The sequence below is a fragment of the Ptychodera flava genome, chromosome 1, assembly GCF_041260155.1.
Source record: "Ptychodera flava strain L36383 chromosome 1, AS_Pfla_20210202, whole genome shotgun sequence".
NCBI lineage: Eukaryota > Metazoa > Hemichordata > Enteropneusta > Ptychoderidae > Ptychodera > Ptychodera flava.
Genome location: NC_091928.1, coordinates 24201059 through 24218685, shown reverse-complemented (window position 1 = coordinate 24218685; position 17627 = coordinate 24201059). Strand labels below are relative to the sequence as shown.

The 17627-nt window shown below is 38.3% G+C and overlaps 2 protein-coding genes across 2 annotated transcripts; both read left to right on the top strand.

The window, feature by feature from the left end:
* The first annotated feature begins 1284 nt into the window (after nt 1-1284).
* LOC139143614 (uncharacterized) lies at nt 1285-8546 on the top strand. Its single transcript, XM_070714083.1, has 5 exons — nt 1285-1378; nt 1994-2113; nt 3467-3621; nt 4015-4108; nt 8179-8546. The coding sequence occupies exons 1-5, from the start codon at nt 1285-1287 to the stop codon at nt 8544-8546; spliced, it is 831 nt and encodes a 276-aa protein (XP_070570184.1).
* Nucleotides 8547-9179: 633 nt separating this feature from the next.
* Nucleotides 9180-17587, top strand: LOC139133480 (tolloid-like protein 2). Its single transcript, XM_070700099.1, has 6 exons — nt 9180-9354; nt 9875-10267; nt 11087-11452; nt 13837-14046; nt 14572-14640; nt 17389-17587. Exons 1-5 carry the CDS (start codon nt 9240-9242, stop codon nt 14625-14627), a joined length of 1140 nt encoding a protein of 379 aa, XP_070556200.1. The 5' UTR covers nt 9180-9239; the 3' UTR covers nt 14628-14640; nt 17389-17587.
* Nucleotides 17588-17627: the final 40 nt, after the last annotated feature.

Here is a 17627-nt window from a genome sequence, read left to right as displayed (position 1 = left end):
TTGCTAGTCCTACAAACAGAGTTTATACAAGCTTTTGATTGACGGTCGGTTCGAATCACCAATGGTCATTGATTCCCCACCACGAACGCTCAAAGTTCCTAAAAGAGTTTCTTTCGGTCGCGTTAGGCTTTGAATATAACCACAGAGTTCGATCGGCAGCAACTTCGCACTGACCGCTTGGCTATCTGTCTGCGTTTGTGGCCGGGCAAAACTAAAAAAAGTGGCATTTTCTGAAGCGTGTGCCCGCATGTTGCCTGTTTGGTGTCCACTTACACAATGAACGCTGCCATGATAGCTTTTCGTCCTTTTAAAGGGGGCTCCGCCTTTAAATGCATCTTAATAACAAATTTGTTTTCAGAAATAATGAATTGCATAGAAAAAGGCACTGTGGACAGTAGCTGTGACAGAATATGTGTAACTGAGACAGGCAACGATAGATGCTATTGCGACTCAGAGTCACAAGATGAGGATGCATAGGTAAGTTGAAAAATGCACACGTCCTTCATTTACCAAACTTTGATTCATCATCAGTCAGTATTTTTAAGTAAGTATGCGCCTTGCAAGTGAAATTCTTAAACTTTTGTTCTAATATTCCTAAATGAAACTTTCAACAACACTCCTGTTGAATCAAAAATAAAAATCAAGGGTTACCGTGCTAAGTTTGATAAAACAAGTGAGCTCAGGATTTACCGATATTACAAATACAAAATGGCTGCCATCCCTGTGTTAACTCATCGGGGAAAAACTAAAAAGTTCAATTTTCGGAAAACCAAGACTGTAAGAATTTTTTTTACTCCATGGGTTTTAAAATGGGCCCCGGGAGTCAAAATAGCTGTCCCCGAGGCGCATTCTACGTGAAACTAATGTTCATGACCATTTTCTTAAATATGTTAACATAGATGATGAAGTAATGTATAAGACGAGTAAAATTAATAATACTACCACTAGTATATATTATTGCCTGAATACATGGGTTTATGTGCCCGAGAGCAGGTGACAATTTGCCCGACGCCAGGAGGGCAAATTGTCTCCTGCTGCGAGGGCACATAAACCCATGTATTCAGGCAATAATATTTTTATTAGATGCCTCTTCACAGTTAATGCTATATGACATTTGGTTAACATGCAGGCATTTTCAAACAATTTTACCATGATTATCCACCTGCATCAAACAGATTTTAACGAAAGTCAAAATATTAGTTCGCGCATGGATGTTTTACATCTAGCGTTAAGCGTCTATGTTGACGTCGAAAACGTCGAAAGGCTTCACTGGACCGGGTAACCATGGAAACCGGTCCGTACATTATTCTCCGGCCCGCTAACATCCCGGATGTTCCTATTCAAATCAATGCACTGATTTACAGTCACATCGAGGCATGTAATAACTCATATGATATGTCGACGAAATGCAATATACCACATCACTTTGATTCTTTCCCAACAAGATGATCCATAATCCATCCTATCGTTTCCAATATGTGATATGGTATCGATAGACAAATAAACATTTAGGGTCTCCATGCGTACTTGTCATAATGACCGTTGACATTCCTTTACCTTAGTCTACATGGTACACGATTGTCTATCACTCAGGCCTATCACCATTACATAAAAGGCCAATTCGCTGTATCTTTTTGCATTTATTTCAATAATACGGTTTGACATGAAGTACAGCTTATGTAAAAGTTGCTACGTAAGTGTTACCATAAAATATTTTTCAACATTTGCATTAATATACAATTTAGATTTTGACAACTAAATAATTTCGAGTTGCAACTCGAATATGGCCGCCTCGTACATGAACGCTCTCAGCACCTGAATTCAATCGACCAACTCCACCAACAAAGATTGAAATAATGACACTTTTATGGACATCACAGCTTAATAACGAAAATTGAAAAACATCTCACCGAATATTGGGTGACATAATTTTAGTAAGCAAACGGAGGGCTGGCTTTAAAACAATAATGGCCATTTCTCGTATTATTACCAGTATATTCGTCAAAGTGTGGCTTCAATGAAATTCTGGATCTCAATCATTTGGACATTGGTTTGATAACATTTAAACCATCGGGTACTCTTCGCTGTGAATGGGATGTAAACGTTCCAAAAGGTATGTATCAAGATATCATATTTGAAGAGAGCTCAACAATGCTATTCATTCGCGTATTAATTAGAGGCTCCTCGACATCATCTGATGACATCGGACAGTTACTGCCAAGGGCCCCTTGGCAGTAACTGTCCGATGTCAATATTCAAGGCACCATGAAATGAAATGAAAAGGAACTGCATGAGCTTAAATAATCATTCGTGTGATCATCTTAATACAGCAGCTAAGTACGGTTAGGGTATACCGTATAGGTTCAAGGTCACGTGTGTTCAAGTGTGCTCCACACAATGCATGGCCGCGGCCGACGCCGCGCAGTTGTCGAAGTTTCGTACGTTTGTCGAAGTAGAAGTCGATGCAATTTCAAATCTTGTTCTTGACAATATCCGGTATCAATATTTTCGGGCTTCTCTGTATTATGAATTGAGTTTAAAGTCAACATATTTCTCTGCAGGCATGCTCCTCTGACTCCGAAAATTGTAAGTGCAATATTCAGTCCCGTATGAACTTGTCCGTGTAACTGTTTTGCCATGGACGTTTAAAAAAGACGTCCATGGTTTTAGAATAGCAATCTGGCTACAGACAAACATGTATCGGTAGTAACAGAGGATCACATAAAACGTCTGATTTTAAATGTTTTTCTAGAGAGAACTGGAAGACATTGAATGAAAATATGGATGTGATATATGAAGTGCTTAAAGTGCATACAATATTTACTTTATCCTTTTATTGTGGGACTTTTTTCTGATGCTATGGAGTGACATGAGTATTGCATAATTAACATAAAAATTACATGGTTATTGTTATGCAAATTAGTCGATCCTGTTTCAGAAATTTCCGGGGAGAACACTGCAAGGGGTATCAGAAAGGTTTAGTCTGTGGATTGTTAGACTAAAAAACTGGACATACATACATACATACATACATACATACATACACACATACATACATACATACATACACATATCTACCTATACCTATCTACCTTCCTACTTACCTACCTACGTACCTACCCAGCTACACATACATACTTACATCATATAGCGATACAAACATACACAATATATATATATATATATATATATATATATATATATATATATATATATATATATATATATATATATATATATATCTTATATATTTTCATCGATTTCGCTATAAAGACAATAGCATCTATCGTTCACTTTTTCACTATTGATAAAGCAGATTTTATATGCAGTATTAGCGAAAATTGTGAGAATAAATCCCGGTAAGTAATACATTTACAGTGTTCGTGTCATTCAATCATTCATCTCTTCCTCAATTTCGTTTTGAATAATTGGATGTTTCTTTGTATGTTTGAATGTTTTAATACAGGCAAAGTTCTAGACATTATTGTTCAGTATAACAACGTCGTAGGTGACTGTGACCAACCACGCTGTGCTGTTGATTACTTAGAGATATATGATACGAAACATGATACACATGACAAACTTGCTAACGTATGTGGAGATATTACTGAACCACCAGAGGTGAGTTAGCTAACTAAATATCGTGTTACAACTATTAAATGGTTTTGAATATTTGAATTTACATACATACCCCATGCCTATAAGATACATACCTTTAAGGTCATAGTCGAATCTTTCTAGCAATGTCGCTCTAGTAGGTCTTCCGAAACTAGACGGAAAACGGTCAAAAACTTGCGCGTAAAATATAGGAAAATTAGGACATGCGCAACTGATGACCTTCGCCCTTACATAATGTTTTATTCAACATGAGTTTTTTCTGACCGGTATTGGAATTCCGTATGCGTGTTCAGAGATATCTGACGATCCAATTGCTTTGCAAATTCAACTATGCCACTTACGAATTAATGCACACTGTGATTTCATTAATTTCAACTACTTAATATTATATTTCAGATTCTTTACACCAGTGGTTCTTCTTTACATGCCCACGTGACCAAGGATATGTTATACCTGCAGAATTTGTTCCAACTAGTAATATTACCAAGAGGTAAAGACTTTCTTTCCTGTTTTTCATCGCATATGTTTTCTGAAGATCTGTCCGTCTTCCATTCTAAAAAGTGATATTAGGACCGTATTTGTTGCTGAGACCTCTTGAAATTAACTCAGAGAAACACGGGGACAGGGAGAATGTCGCTGTATAAAAGTTACTTTTGTTCATGGCCATGTACATTTTCATTTGCTTATTTATTCAGGTTTTTTGGGGGGTTTCAAGAAAGATAATTGTCCTGTCCCCGATAGGAATGCCACTCTCTGCTTGTCAATGCATTTGGATAAAAATTGTTAGGAAATTAAAAAAAAACAAACATTCGATTTCCAAGTTGCATACGTGTTCTCTGTTAATTTGATTAAGTCAGAAGTACTTATATGTTTAATGCAACTATTTAATCTGGTGCAAGATAGCAATCACAAACTACAGTATTTCTATAATTGTACGGCAACGTTAATATATCTTTAAGGTCATATTTGAGGCGATGCAACGTACACAAAACTCAAACTCGTATTCTTCTCGTAGCGATGCACCTTGCCCATAAAAGGATTGTTTTCTCGCAAAACGTTGTCATAATAGAAAGGAAGATTATTACAATTAACTATATGGCTTTCAGGCCACCAAGTTGGCGCCACAAATTAGGCTATATTAGCGTTGAAGATACTAGGGGATGAAATGTGAGTTAATTACTAATTTGCATATTTAATGAATTTTCTTAATTAGGGATATATATCTGGATTGACTTTATCAAAGTTTTCAAAACTTGCTATATACATCGAAGATACTATGATTTAACATTATTGAAAGCCATTAAGCATTTAACCACAGGTTGTTGCAGGTTTGACAAATTGTCATAACTCGCTAATTGTCCTAAATAGAATATGTACGAAACTTTGTTTTCTCATTACATATACTAGAACACATTATTGAAGGTCGAAACGTGCAATGTACAATGAAAATACGATGATATAACAATAATGAAAGTTGTTCAGCATTTTGAGATCAGCTTATTACTAATTTGCGTATTTTACGAACTTTCCCATTTAGGCATATATATCTTAATTAACTGGATCAAAGTTTACAAAATTGTGTATGTAATTCGGAAATCCTATAATATAACATTAGCGAAAATCTTTTAGTATTTTAACTACAGGTAATTACTAATTTCTATATTTGACAAGTTGTCCTAATTAGGTACAAAGTATACGAAACTTGCTGTTTACATTACAGATACTATGACATAACATTATTGAAAGTAATTAAGCATAATTACTTCAGCTATTAGCAATTTGCATGTTCACCGAACTTTCCTAATTAAGAAATATACATTTGAATATACTATCAAATTGATGAAACCTGCTCTGTACATCAGAGATACTAAAATATAGTATTCATGAAACTTGTGTTAGTATTTTTAAACCACCAGGTTACTAATTTGCATATTTAACTATTTCCAAAATAGGAACATAAGACTGGAAGGACTACGTAAGTTTATGAATCTTGCTATTTATGCTGATGAGACAATCATATTGAACCAGTGAAAGACATTTTGCATTTTCTAGTCATCTTTTTCATGATTTGCAAAGCTAATGTGCTTTCACAATGTGGCATATCAATCTTGAGCGAAGGACTTATCGGAAGACAATCACCTTTGCTATATAAAGTGGTTATACAATGACAGCAGTCAAAGAATTTAGTGTTTTTGTTATAAGTATATATATATATATATTTATCACATACATAGACCCAGTTATCCCTATAGTGTGACATCACACTATAGGTATACGGTTTACAGGATTTCCGTATACCCCTACTTCTGACGTCAGAAGTAGGGGTATACGGGGTCGGCACTTTTTTTTCTACTGAAACTGTTTATGTAAGCATTCTCGTGCAGATGAAAATTTAGTGGGCACAAGGTGTTTACTGAAAATGCGGTAAAGGTAATAAATAGCGAAAACGTCAAGGCTTTTGGTAGCAATTGTGAAAGTTTGTCTGTTTTTTTCCTACTGGGAAAACGAGAGCGTTCACTGTCGTCTGCTCCCTACGTTTGCTACTATACCACTGTACTGTGCTATCTCATCACGAGCCGTAACAGCCTAGTCATCGCTCAAAATCGACCATTTATCACCGAACAAGAATCCAACATATAATATGATGTATCAAAATCAACATCAACATCTCATCCTGTCAGGTGACGGGTTAAATTTTTAGCATCGGCAAAGTGTTGTTTTGCTGTTGGACTTCTGCGGTAGGCTGTAATAAAGCAAGAATGTTTACTGCAGTAACGTACGGCAAACGCGGTTTTCAGAAGCTTGTGCCACTTCGTCGACAGCTCGATAGGAGCCGCGGCCACAATGAAGTGTTTTCATAAGACACCAGTAAAATCTAGATCGAATGAACATTACATGCCAAATGTTAAAAGTTTCTTTTTGCGCTTTGTTTACTGTGATTGTTTATGATTTTAGTTTCATTCATAATTACAACGAACGATGATACACTTTTCCTCTCGATTTCAAACAACGTTCAAGGCGTTGAGAATATGCGAACGTACGATCTTCATAGGGCATCGTACTCCTCCAGTCCTCGTCAGTTTCGAGCAATATAACTTTCCTAGGTACAGTGTGGTTGCATAAATGACCAACAAGAACGATGTGATACAGTTCAATTGTGGTTTTATTCATATATTATGACCGAAGTTAGGAACTGACAGCAGTAAAAAGGACGACTGCAGCATTGCACAGCGTGTTCGTTCGAATCGTACAGTGTAAACAACGTGTAAGCACCGCTATGAACAGCAAGACAAGTTTAATTTCGATGCATTATTTACATTATTACTTTACCTTCAAACAAAATAATACATCTGAAGATACTATATCGTCCTCCTTTCCCTTGTCCTCGCTGATAACGGCTATATCCATTCAAGTTTTGCGCGGAAAATACGACAGCGAGAGACTACTCTGACGGATCGAGAAGAACGTGCGTCTGAATGTGAACGGAATCAGCTGGAGCCGTACCACTTCATCCGCCACGCCGACATAATAAAGGTCCAAATTACATCGCGCGGGAAAGTGAAAATAAAAGAAAAGTGGGTCTATGCATGTGATAAATATATAATCTCCCAGTATTTCTCACTCATGTGACGTCATCGAAGACTCGGGTTTCCCCCAACATAGCTGTATCCCTCCTCGCCTACCGGCTCGGAGGGATACTGCCGCTATGTTGGGGGAAACCCTCGTCTTCGATGACGTCACACTCGTTCGAAATACTGGGAGATTATATATAAATATATATATATATATATATATATATATATATATATATATATATATATATATATATATACGTAATGACCTTTGGCATTAGTCTGTGGTGAATATTGTTCATTTATAATGTTAATCATAACACTAGTTTCAATGAAGTTGCAAACTTTTGGCAACAGTTTCAATTTACAGACAACTGCAATGTACAACTGTACTGACACACGTGAGCATTTTCATTTCATATCTGGTATTATACTGTATGCAGACAATAACATCTGACCTGGTTGAACTCCTCTTTATGCCAATTATAATTCTTCTGATGATTTACCGAGGGTCACGGTACTTCGCAGTGATATTTGGGGAAATGCTTGCATGATGGTAAGAGTAAAGAACGGCATTATCTCCCTCGTAGAATACGCAAAAATGACGGTTGTCCCGCCATATGTCAATCTGGTAGTGTATATTAAGAGTAGAAATCGCATCATATGACAAAGTATGCATTCCAATAAGCCTTAACCCACTGAGTGTTGCAATCTTTCCACCAAAATTTTAGCGCAACATTTTACTATGTATGTTGACAATTTTTCAGTATTTTTAGACAATTTGGACCAAATCACACTTTTTCAGGGCAAAATTGTTTGTCTAAATTATGGCAAAAAGTCTGAAAAACATTGACTGGGGAATATTCTATGACAGCGATAAAAATTGACTTGGCGCTCAAAGGGTTAATTGAATTTGCTTTCATGTAATTCAACGAGCATGCAATGATAAAAGTAAAGTTAAATCATTCATATTGTTTTTGGATAATAGATATTTTGCAGTGCCCGGACTCGATTGGACGCACTCATATTGACCACGGTTATTTCATAGAACGACATGGTCCCCAAGTTATCATCGATAAAACATTGAAATTACCGTGCGGTGGAAAGATCAGGCAATGGCGTTTGAATATGCCATGGACAGACGGAACATCAGTCACCGTATATCCGGGAATTTACCGTCGGGAAAGCAGTGATGAGTTTACCCTTATTGGACAAAATGATATCACTCTAGAAAATACAACATCTGGTGAAACAGTCATTGACATTCCACAGGAGGATATGCTTATATTTCAACCTGGAGACTTTATAGGTAAGCTTCGTCTTGTCGGCCAGAGGAAAACATTTTTTCTTTGGTGAGTGATAATTTATACTTTCTTCTGAACCAGCAAAGTCTTTCATTTTCGAGGAGCACAGTAGTTACCTTAATAACTATTTGTCCCTGTTTTTAAGAGGATCAATATGTACTCCCTCGGATTGTAACTTTCTCAATGTAGCAACAATTTCCAGGAATCCTATATTTTCCTGTTATTTTGTCACTTTACTTTGATGTCAATTTTCATTCGTCATCAAATGGACTGAGAATCGAATCCAAGAAAGCATCTACACACAAACGAAAAAATATTGCAAGGGCAACGAAGCTGATACAATCATTTAGGTTGCGATAAATTCACTCCTTTGGAAATGAAAAGTAGCTGAAATTTCAAGAAAAGAATTACACATTTTCTATTTTTAATATCGCCCGTATAGATGTAATGATTGTTCTTAAGAGAATCATAGCCTTGGGTCGATTTCACCCACAATTTTCGGATATACAATTTTTTGCAAAATAAATATTGATCAGATAAACGACAACATTTATCTAATTTCTATTGTGTCGTGTGGTGTACCAGCATTTCGTATAAAAGTAGTATAAGCCAAACTTGCGTTGGTTATCGAGGCCATACTGACAGAATATTTTCCAACATATTCCCTACAGGCTTGTATTCCGAATCTTCACTCTACCTCCTGGGCACGAAGGATGGCTGTTACACGAACTGTACGCAGTGTTCGATGAACAATATCGTGGACGCGGCGACATCTAAAGAACTAGCCGTCGGTGAAATAATTACAGTTCATGATGTTGAAGGCGTGGTTCGACTGCCCGTAGAAGTTAAGCTCAAACCATGTAAGTTTAACAACATATTAAAAATCTGCCATGTGGGAACTCGTCAACGGTTACACATTACCAATTAGCCCCATTGCAATGTATTGTTAATGGGAATACAGAGAATGTTATACATCTTGGGTTATAATCTATGCAATGAATAAAACTACGATTTTAGGTTTAGCTCTTGGGAAGCCAAAACAACGAGTACGGACCTAGTTTAAATCTTGAGTATCGCGAAGAAAGTCTAAAAGATATAGTGAAAAGCATTGAACAATATAATTGAGAGTCAGAGCTTTAATAATATTCTTAAAGCTCATACTTATTTTGTTACCTAAGCTAACCATCAACAAATCATGAAAGCTTAAAGAAAAGTACATTGCACCAAATGTATCGTTAGTTCATTAGAAATACACTCCGTTGTTCCGTCCAAATACAAGATAAAATGGTGATAAAGTATCACTCGCAACTTCCAAAAATGTGTGGTTGAATTTTGTAGATAAAGGTTCATCAAAAAGAGCCTTTGATATGTTGTCTTCAGATTGCGACAAGGAAGAATGTTCGGGCTGTGGATCTCCTAGTATTCTAACGGACGCCACTGGATCCATATTCAGTACCAACTTCCTGACGGGAGATGAGCAATACTACCCCGAGAGTTACTGCATGTGGACCATTATTGCACCAGTCGGTCGATATATCCACCTGAACTTTCACTCCTTCGACGTGCCCGGACGCACGTACGGTGACCAGATAAAATGTACCAGTTACCTAGCATTTTACAACGGCTCAGAAGTGAACGATGATCAACGGCTTGCTCAATTTTGTGGGTCTCAGATACCACTTCTTTCATCTACCTCCAACGAGTTGACTGTAGTGTTTTCAACTAGTAGATCGGGTGATGGAAGAGGGTTCAATGCAACCTACTACACGACAGGTAAGGAATATTTTCCTTACGTCAGCAGATAGTATAAAGGATTCAATTAAAGACACTAAATCTTTTGGCTGACTACCTGAATGGCTACCCGTTACCAGCGAGTGAAACAGGGGTAGGTTAATGCCAACTGCCAAACACTGAAGTAACTCCTACTAGTTGAAAAAACATTTCCAGTGGTACCTGATGCAGTATGTATGGGCAGTAAGTTATCTTGATAGGCACTCGTCCAGGTAAGACACTGGGCGTTGTTCTCGTGTTCCTTTTGCTTGTACGACAGTGGCAGTGTTGCAAATTGTGACTGTCAAATGTGTGGATGCAGTGTATCTAAGTCTCCATGCATGCATTGACATTCTGACACGGAGGGAAAGAGGTTCGCCGCGACCTACTAATATTAGCTAGATTATCGAGGGCGTTTGTTATGGTTTGTTCAAGATGGCATAATTATGAATGTCCTTGCTCAGTGCATTTCTTTCGAAATGTAAGAGCTTAAAACATTTTGTATGTTGATGAAGTATGCGCTTTTCCTATCTTGTAGATGCTACATCTGAATCAAGAAAAATGCCCACCTTGTTTACGTTAGCTTTGACACAGTCCGAACATTTATTTTTGCCCTTACTAAATTTTAGACATTTATCAGTATGTTAACATGTATGTTGTTCATTTGAAGTTTACTGTTGGTTTGGTCAGAGTTATCGACCCTGTACAAGAACTGTAAACTAAATCACGAAAGACCGTGATGTCGACTGTTCCTCGACACTTTGGCTGCAATCACTCCTTCTGTCATAGAGTCTTGCATCTACATATGTTTCATCATTTCAGGCTGTATGCTGTCAGAGTGTGGACACGACACATATCTCAATTCAGAGTGTGGATACATAAATACTCTTGGCTATCCAAATCCGTATCCTCCTCAGTCAAAATGCAGTTGGAATATCCAGGTGGAGGACGGTGACGTCATTCACATGGAATTCTTTGATTTCGATGTCGGTGACTCGGATACCATCTGTAGCAGTGATTTTGTACGAGTTTCCGAGGCCAACAGATCCACAACATTCTGCGGACATGATAACCCTGGATATTTTATATCGGCCACTTCACAACTGCACATAGAATTCCAAAGCGGGCAAGCTGGAGTACGGGGTTATACAGGCTTTATGGCCAAGTACTCGGCTGTTCCTTATCAACGTAAGTGGTGATTTTAAACGTGCCATTATCGTATCGGACAAAGTTCAGCATGGACGCGCAATCTCTCTCTCTCTCTCTCTCTCTCTCTCCTCTCTCTCTCTCTCTCTCTCTCTCTCTCTCTCTCTCTCTCTCTCTCTCTCTCTCTCTCTCTCTCTCTCTCTCCTCTCTCTCTCTCTCTCTCTCTCTCTCCTCTCTCTCTCTCTCTCTCTCTCTCTCTCTCTCTCCTCTCTCTCTCTCTCTCTCTCTCTCTCTCTCTCTCTCTCTCTCTCTCTCTCTCTCTCTCTCTCTCTCTCTCAAAGTTAAAACCAAACTCTATCACAACTACTTACAAGCGATTGTCACTCGTTAATGCAAACCTACACACTATAATTAGCACAACTTTTATCAAAGTGGACATTGTTTTTATCTTAACCTTTGTGTCAGTCTAACGAGAGAATCCAGTTTTGAAAAAGCAAGTAGTGTAACTTAAGTTGTAGTTTCTTACTGAGGTTGAAGAGTACTGTCATTAGCCTGTTTGTCTCATTAATTCGATACAGCTCCATTAGTTGCAAGTTTTTCGACGTTTTTCCCATTACTTTTCATCTGTTTGTAAACTAAAAATCCCTAGTTCTACTCCCACAATTATGTCTAAATGCGTATTGATCAACATTTAAATACATCCTCCGTATGTGTAATCCCCTAAATAATAGTTGCTGACTGTATTAAGCATAGGCGCACGACGAATTTTAAAATCACTTATCTGAATTTTAATGTAACTTGAAACATGCATTTTATTAACAAATGTGCAAACGGAAATCGTGCGACCAGATTTTGAGGCATACAGTGAACAGTGCCCATCAGTGCAGTGCACGGCTGTGGCCGTTTAGCTCTGCTGTTACTTATACACTCGGCGAATTTTAAAACCACTTGTCTGTAATTGAATGGTGAAACATGCATTTTATTAACAACTGTGCAAACAGAAATCATGCGGACAGCTTTTGAGACATACTGTGAGCAGCGCCCAGAACACGGCTGTGGCCGCTCGGCTGTCTTGTACACATTACTCTAAAGGTACGAAACTATTGGGAAAATAATTTAAATAAAATCCGTAAAATAAAACGTTGTTGGCATTCCTGGGGATTCAAACTTCTCTGTGTTGTCGCATGCGTGGTACTAAATCGATCGACTTGGTTCTTGAAACAGAAAAACTGCACCGGGCCATGTAATTGCTGGTAAGTCGCTAAATTTTACCTCCGGACAACTCCCGTGACACCGCCATTTTGAAGGCTCCCATATCAGTACGAATAACAATGACGTATTGGTTTAAAAGGAAAGTATGCGCATGCGTCAACTTCAAGCTGCACACTTTGAAAATGGCGCTGGCACGGGACTTGTCCGTAAAAAAAACATTGCGCTAATTATCAGCCGTAGATAGGGCCGATGTTGACTTTACAAGTTAGGAAGCCGATCGATCGATTTTTGTAAGTATTCCCTTGATTAAGTTGAAGTTTGAATCTCGAGGATAGCCAATAACCGTTAATTTTGTCTAATTTAAAAATTATTTTCCCAATACTTTCGTACCTTTAGAGTAATGTGTACAAGACAGCCGAGCGGCCACAGCCGTGTTCTTGGCGCTGCTCACTGTATGTCTCAAAAGCTGCCTGCATGATATTCGTTCGCACAGTTATAAATAAAATGCATGTTTCAACATTAAAAATTGTAGACAAATGATTTTAAATTCGCCGTTTGTATAAAGTTAGGAACGTGAACAGTAGAGCTTAGCGGCCACAGCCGTGCACGGGGCACTGTTCACTGTATGTCTCAATAGCTGCCCGCACGATTTCCGTTTGCACAGATTTTAATAAAATGCATGTTTCAACAGTAAAATTACAGAGAATTGATTTCAAAAGACGTCGTGCGCCTGTGTATTAAAGTGCAGACAGACTACGTAGAATTCACCTTTGGGGCAGATATTCGGACTCTCCACATTTTCACATCATTTTCTTTTTTGTGATCTAAAATTTGTGAGCTTGTTTCTTAAGCTCAGTGAGAGCTGACGTTTTGAACGTCTTATATCTGAGAAAATCAAAAATTTAGTGTTTTGGTATAGTTATCAAGGAATGGCAGCCATTTTGAATTTCAAATATCGGTAGATTCAAGGCAGTTTGTTTATCTGGTGCTAACAGTTGCATCCTGCATATATTGCTGATTTTGAAAGAAAATGTTTAGGAAAGTTAAAGCAAAAGTTTGTCTTTCTCTTTTGTGGCCCATACTACCTAATTATGATATTGCACACTGTACACAAATTGCTATGTTCCATGGCTCATACTTTATGTCATAGTCTCCGCATATGTCAGTTTGTCTTCTGTATGAAGATTGGTTGAAAACCTTTGGTTGTATTTTAGACAACGAGTGTGAAAACGATTGGGCTCAGTTTGGAAAATACTGCTACAGGTTCAGTCAGGAGGAGACTGGACTGACATGGAACCAAGCCGAAGGTAAATGTCGCCAAGTTGGCGCCAATCTGGTCAGCATTCTGAACCGCGAAGAGTCGAACTTTATTATCTATTCACTGTCAAGGGTTTGGTTACATGGCGACAGCAAAACTTACATAGGTAAGAATTGACAAGCGATTATTGAGTTTGAAGGCACATATAAGATCAGTAATTCTGACACCGTGAAATTCCTTTCTGTCATTAATACACTATCAAAGGATAGGTTCAAGATATAGGTTAAAATTCTTCAAATAGAGAATTGGTAGAAATCGTGGAGGCCCAACTTATGCACCAGGCAGTCGCTCTTCTCAAGACAGATCTTAACGGAACCATTTTCAGAAAAGTATGATATTATTTGCAGCAAGCAGCTCAAATTATGAAAATTATGCGATACGTTTGTGTGTAGTGCGTTATTTGTCACACTCACCACTGAATAATAAACCTTATTTTAGATAGTATGCGCCTTTGAGACACATATTAAGACCCTCAAACTTGTAGGGGCTAATTTTGAAATTCACGGAGATACAACTAAACAGTACCTTGGAACACTATACTCTATTTTTGATTGTTTTCTAAACATAGATTTCGTATGCTGGAAGCATTATATTCTTGAGTGTATTTCAGATTATTTTATTGGCTGTTTAGGTTTGTCAGACGAAGTCCAAAGTGGTAAATATAGATGGACAGATGGAATCCAATGAGTTATTCCGACTGGTATGTACATTTGCAGTACCTTACTATCTTCAATTGATAATCATACCTTGTCCCAGTTCTAAAGTCCAAGTTGGAGGACCCGCCTCTCCCCAACGCTGTGTCGCCCACGGCCGGCTTCGACGGTGTCCAACACGTATCTCCCGCCGAGCCTCTGACAATTGCCGTAGTCTCGGCTTCCCATTGTCTCGAATAGAGTGCATGAAACACTGGACCTGATAAAATCATAATTACTAATTTAGAGGCAGTTCCTTCAAAACTTCATTGACAAATGGAAGTGGACTAATTTAACAAGGTTCTTTGAATCTATAATCGTCTACCTTTCTGCAGATTTTATGCTACTTAAAAATTGAAAGATAAAATGCGGTTCAGAGACAGATATTCGGTCTCTCAAACTTTGACAACACTATTTTGGCCTGCCGCTTGTGCAGGCTTCTGTTGAAGCTTATTGAGTAAACAAAATATCCATTGGCATAGAATCCTTGGCACAATTCGGCCAACCAATAAACCAATTTGCATTTTCAAAAAAGAAAATCGAAGTGGAGCTAATTTTAAATTTTCAAATGGTTTTATCATCTTGATTATTAACTTTTAGGCCTATTTCTAAATTTAAAGTCTTTGGGCTGAGATTGAAATATAGGAAGCAGGTGTATACTGCTGTGAGGATGGCACTTTACGGCCATTCAAATTTCCCTCTGACAAACTCTATTTCCCACAATTCGTATTTCCGTTTTTTCAATTTCCAATATACAAACATTTTCCCATTTCATTTGGGGCGTGGCAGCTGATAGTATCTATCTTTGGCCTAGGAATGCATCAAATTGTGACAGTTGTTTGCGCGGGCAAGTCGTTCAACGGATAGAGTAACGAACAAACAAAGGACAATAGTGTTGCGGCCGCCGGAAAGGAAAGTCCGATATAATCAGTTTGACCTGACCTGCTGAAGTTTTGCGCGCTTCCCGTCAACGTCGCAAACTGGAACATTGTGTAAATTGTGACAGTCATCAGCCCAATCAGAGCGCGGCATAAACATTTAATTTTATCTGATCAATTTATTCAGCTGTCAATCTTTGTACGTAATGATGTTCTCCTCATGATGATCTAAGTAACCAATCATAGTTTTAATTCGTATGCCGGCTCACTTTATAAATTGCACCTGTTCCAACCCGATCAAAATCTTGACCTTAAAGGCGTTTGATATCATGTTTGAGACATCATCGTCTAACAGTTCGTTCAGAGATACCACTTGTTGCCCTGGGCAAAACATTTTGGAGATGAACACCTATTTCGCGGTGACTTCTTCCTTTTTCACCCATTTCTTGAATTTCTTGCGGCTGAAGTGCACGCGCAGTCTACCATCCAAAGAACAGTTTTTTTCTTGTCTTCCAGTATGTGAGACGATGTTAGGGACTGGCCAGTTTGTTCAGCCTCGCGCGCTCTGTACGTACGTGTGTAGTACACACACTCCAGAGCTTGCAGAAGCCGTCTGAGATAGCGTTCTACATTTGCACTATAAATCGGAAGAAACAATGTTGACATTGCACTAAAACGGTCACTACTCTGACAATTTGTAGCTGTGGAAAAGCAGTTATTGTTGGCATGGTAGCGTGCGCCGCTATGCGGGTCATCAAAAGGCGGGGTTGACCTTTTGATGACCTGCATAGCCACGCATTCTATCCCGCCTACAGATATCTGCACAGCTAGACAATTTGATGTCCCAGTGAAGAATGTAAGATGTATAATAATAAGATTATCACGAAAATACCGCAAAGGATGCACTATGACATCGGCGCCGCCGTGCATCACCCTCCGCTTTGCGTCGAGCGATACGCTACGCCAATGTCCTCGTGCATCCTTTGCGGTATTTCCGTAATAACCTCATAATAGTAAAGTTGCGCGCCCAAAGGGCGCGCCGAAAATTGAAACTGAATGATGAAATTCATGACTAGTACGATGCATTTTAGGCAAGTATGAGCCCGTGTCGAAATTTAAAAACACACTGACCCCCTAATTGGGCGTTACCGAAGAAACTGACCAGTCCCTCATTCCCGCTAATTTTTAAAGTATCTTGTTCTAATTGTCGTAAGCCCCGCCCCTGTACATTTGGTCACACTGAGATAAATGTTACACCTTAATTCCAATTCGATACAATTATTTCCGCCATAGTATGAACAGATACTGGGCCACGCCCCAAATGAAATGGGAAAATCGGACATTTGGTATATTGGAAATTGAAAAAACGGAAATACGAATTGTGGGAAATAGAGTTTGTTAGAGGGAAATTTGAATGGCCGTAAAGTGCCACGGATTCTCACAGCAGCATATACCTGTTTCCTATATTTCAATCTCAGCCCAAAGATTTTAAATTTAGAAATAGGCCTAAAAGTTAATAATCAAGATGATAAAACCTTTTGAAAATTTAAAATTAGCTCCACTTCGATTTTCTTTTTTGAAAATGCAAATTAGTTTATTGGTTGGCCGAATTGTGCCACGGATTGCATAGCTATGTTAAAATCAGGAATTTTATTTTCCATCATAGACATAACACAGGCATGAGGCCATCCCAATTTAATAAGGCAGCAATAACCACCAATGCAAAAAGGAAAATTACAACACGTAGGTTTGTAAGAGGACTACAAATTTAGTGAAACTACCCTGAAAGTCATCGCAAGCGATTCTGTTATTAAGAGCATTTATCAATCACCCCGTAGAAAATATATGTGGTATTAAATTGTTTGTTTGTTTGATTAGGGCAAAGGCCAGATATGATGACGATTACAACCAACCGGATGGCGCTAGATTTGAAGCGTGTTCTGTAATTGATATGGCTGATTTCCATCGCACCGATCAGTGGCATGATGTTCCGTGTTTTTTAAATACAGTTAAACAGTTTATTTGTAAAAAAAAAACTCCGCGGTTTCCGGAAAACCAGATGGTGACTCGTATGTCGGTGTATCTCACTACGGCAAGTATTAATTTTGCTACTTTTG

Excerpts from the sequence above, each read along its gene's own strand:
- LOC139133480 (XM_070700099.1), top strand. The coding sequence starts at position 9,240 with ATGAACAATATCGTGGACGCGGCGACATCTAAAGAACTAGCCGTCGGT. Across the intron at positions 9,355-9,874 it reads AGAAGTTAAGCTCAAACCAT|ATTGCGACAAGGAAGAATGT; the intron begins GTAAGTTTAACA and ends TGTTGTCTTCAG. Across the intron at positions 14,047-14,571 it reads CGACAGCAAAACTTACATAG|GTTTGTCAGACGAAGTCCAA; the intron begins GTAAGAATTGAC and ends TTGGCTGTTTAG.
- LOC139143614 (XM_070714083.1), top strand. The coding sequence starts at position 1,285 with ATGGAAACCGGTCCGTACATTATTCTCCGGCCCGCTAACATCCCGGAT. Across the intron at positions 2,114-3,466 it reads GGATGTAAACGTTCCAAAAG|GCAAAGTTCTAGACATTATT; the intron begins GTATGTATCAAG and ends GTTTTAATACAG. Across the intron at positions 3,622-4,014 it reads ATATTACTGAACCACCAGAG|ATTCTTTACACCAGTGGTTC; the intron begins GTGAGTTAGCTA and ends ATTATATTTCAG.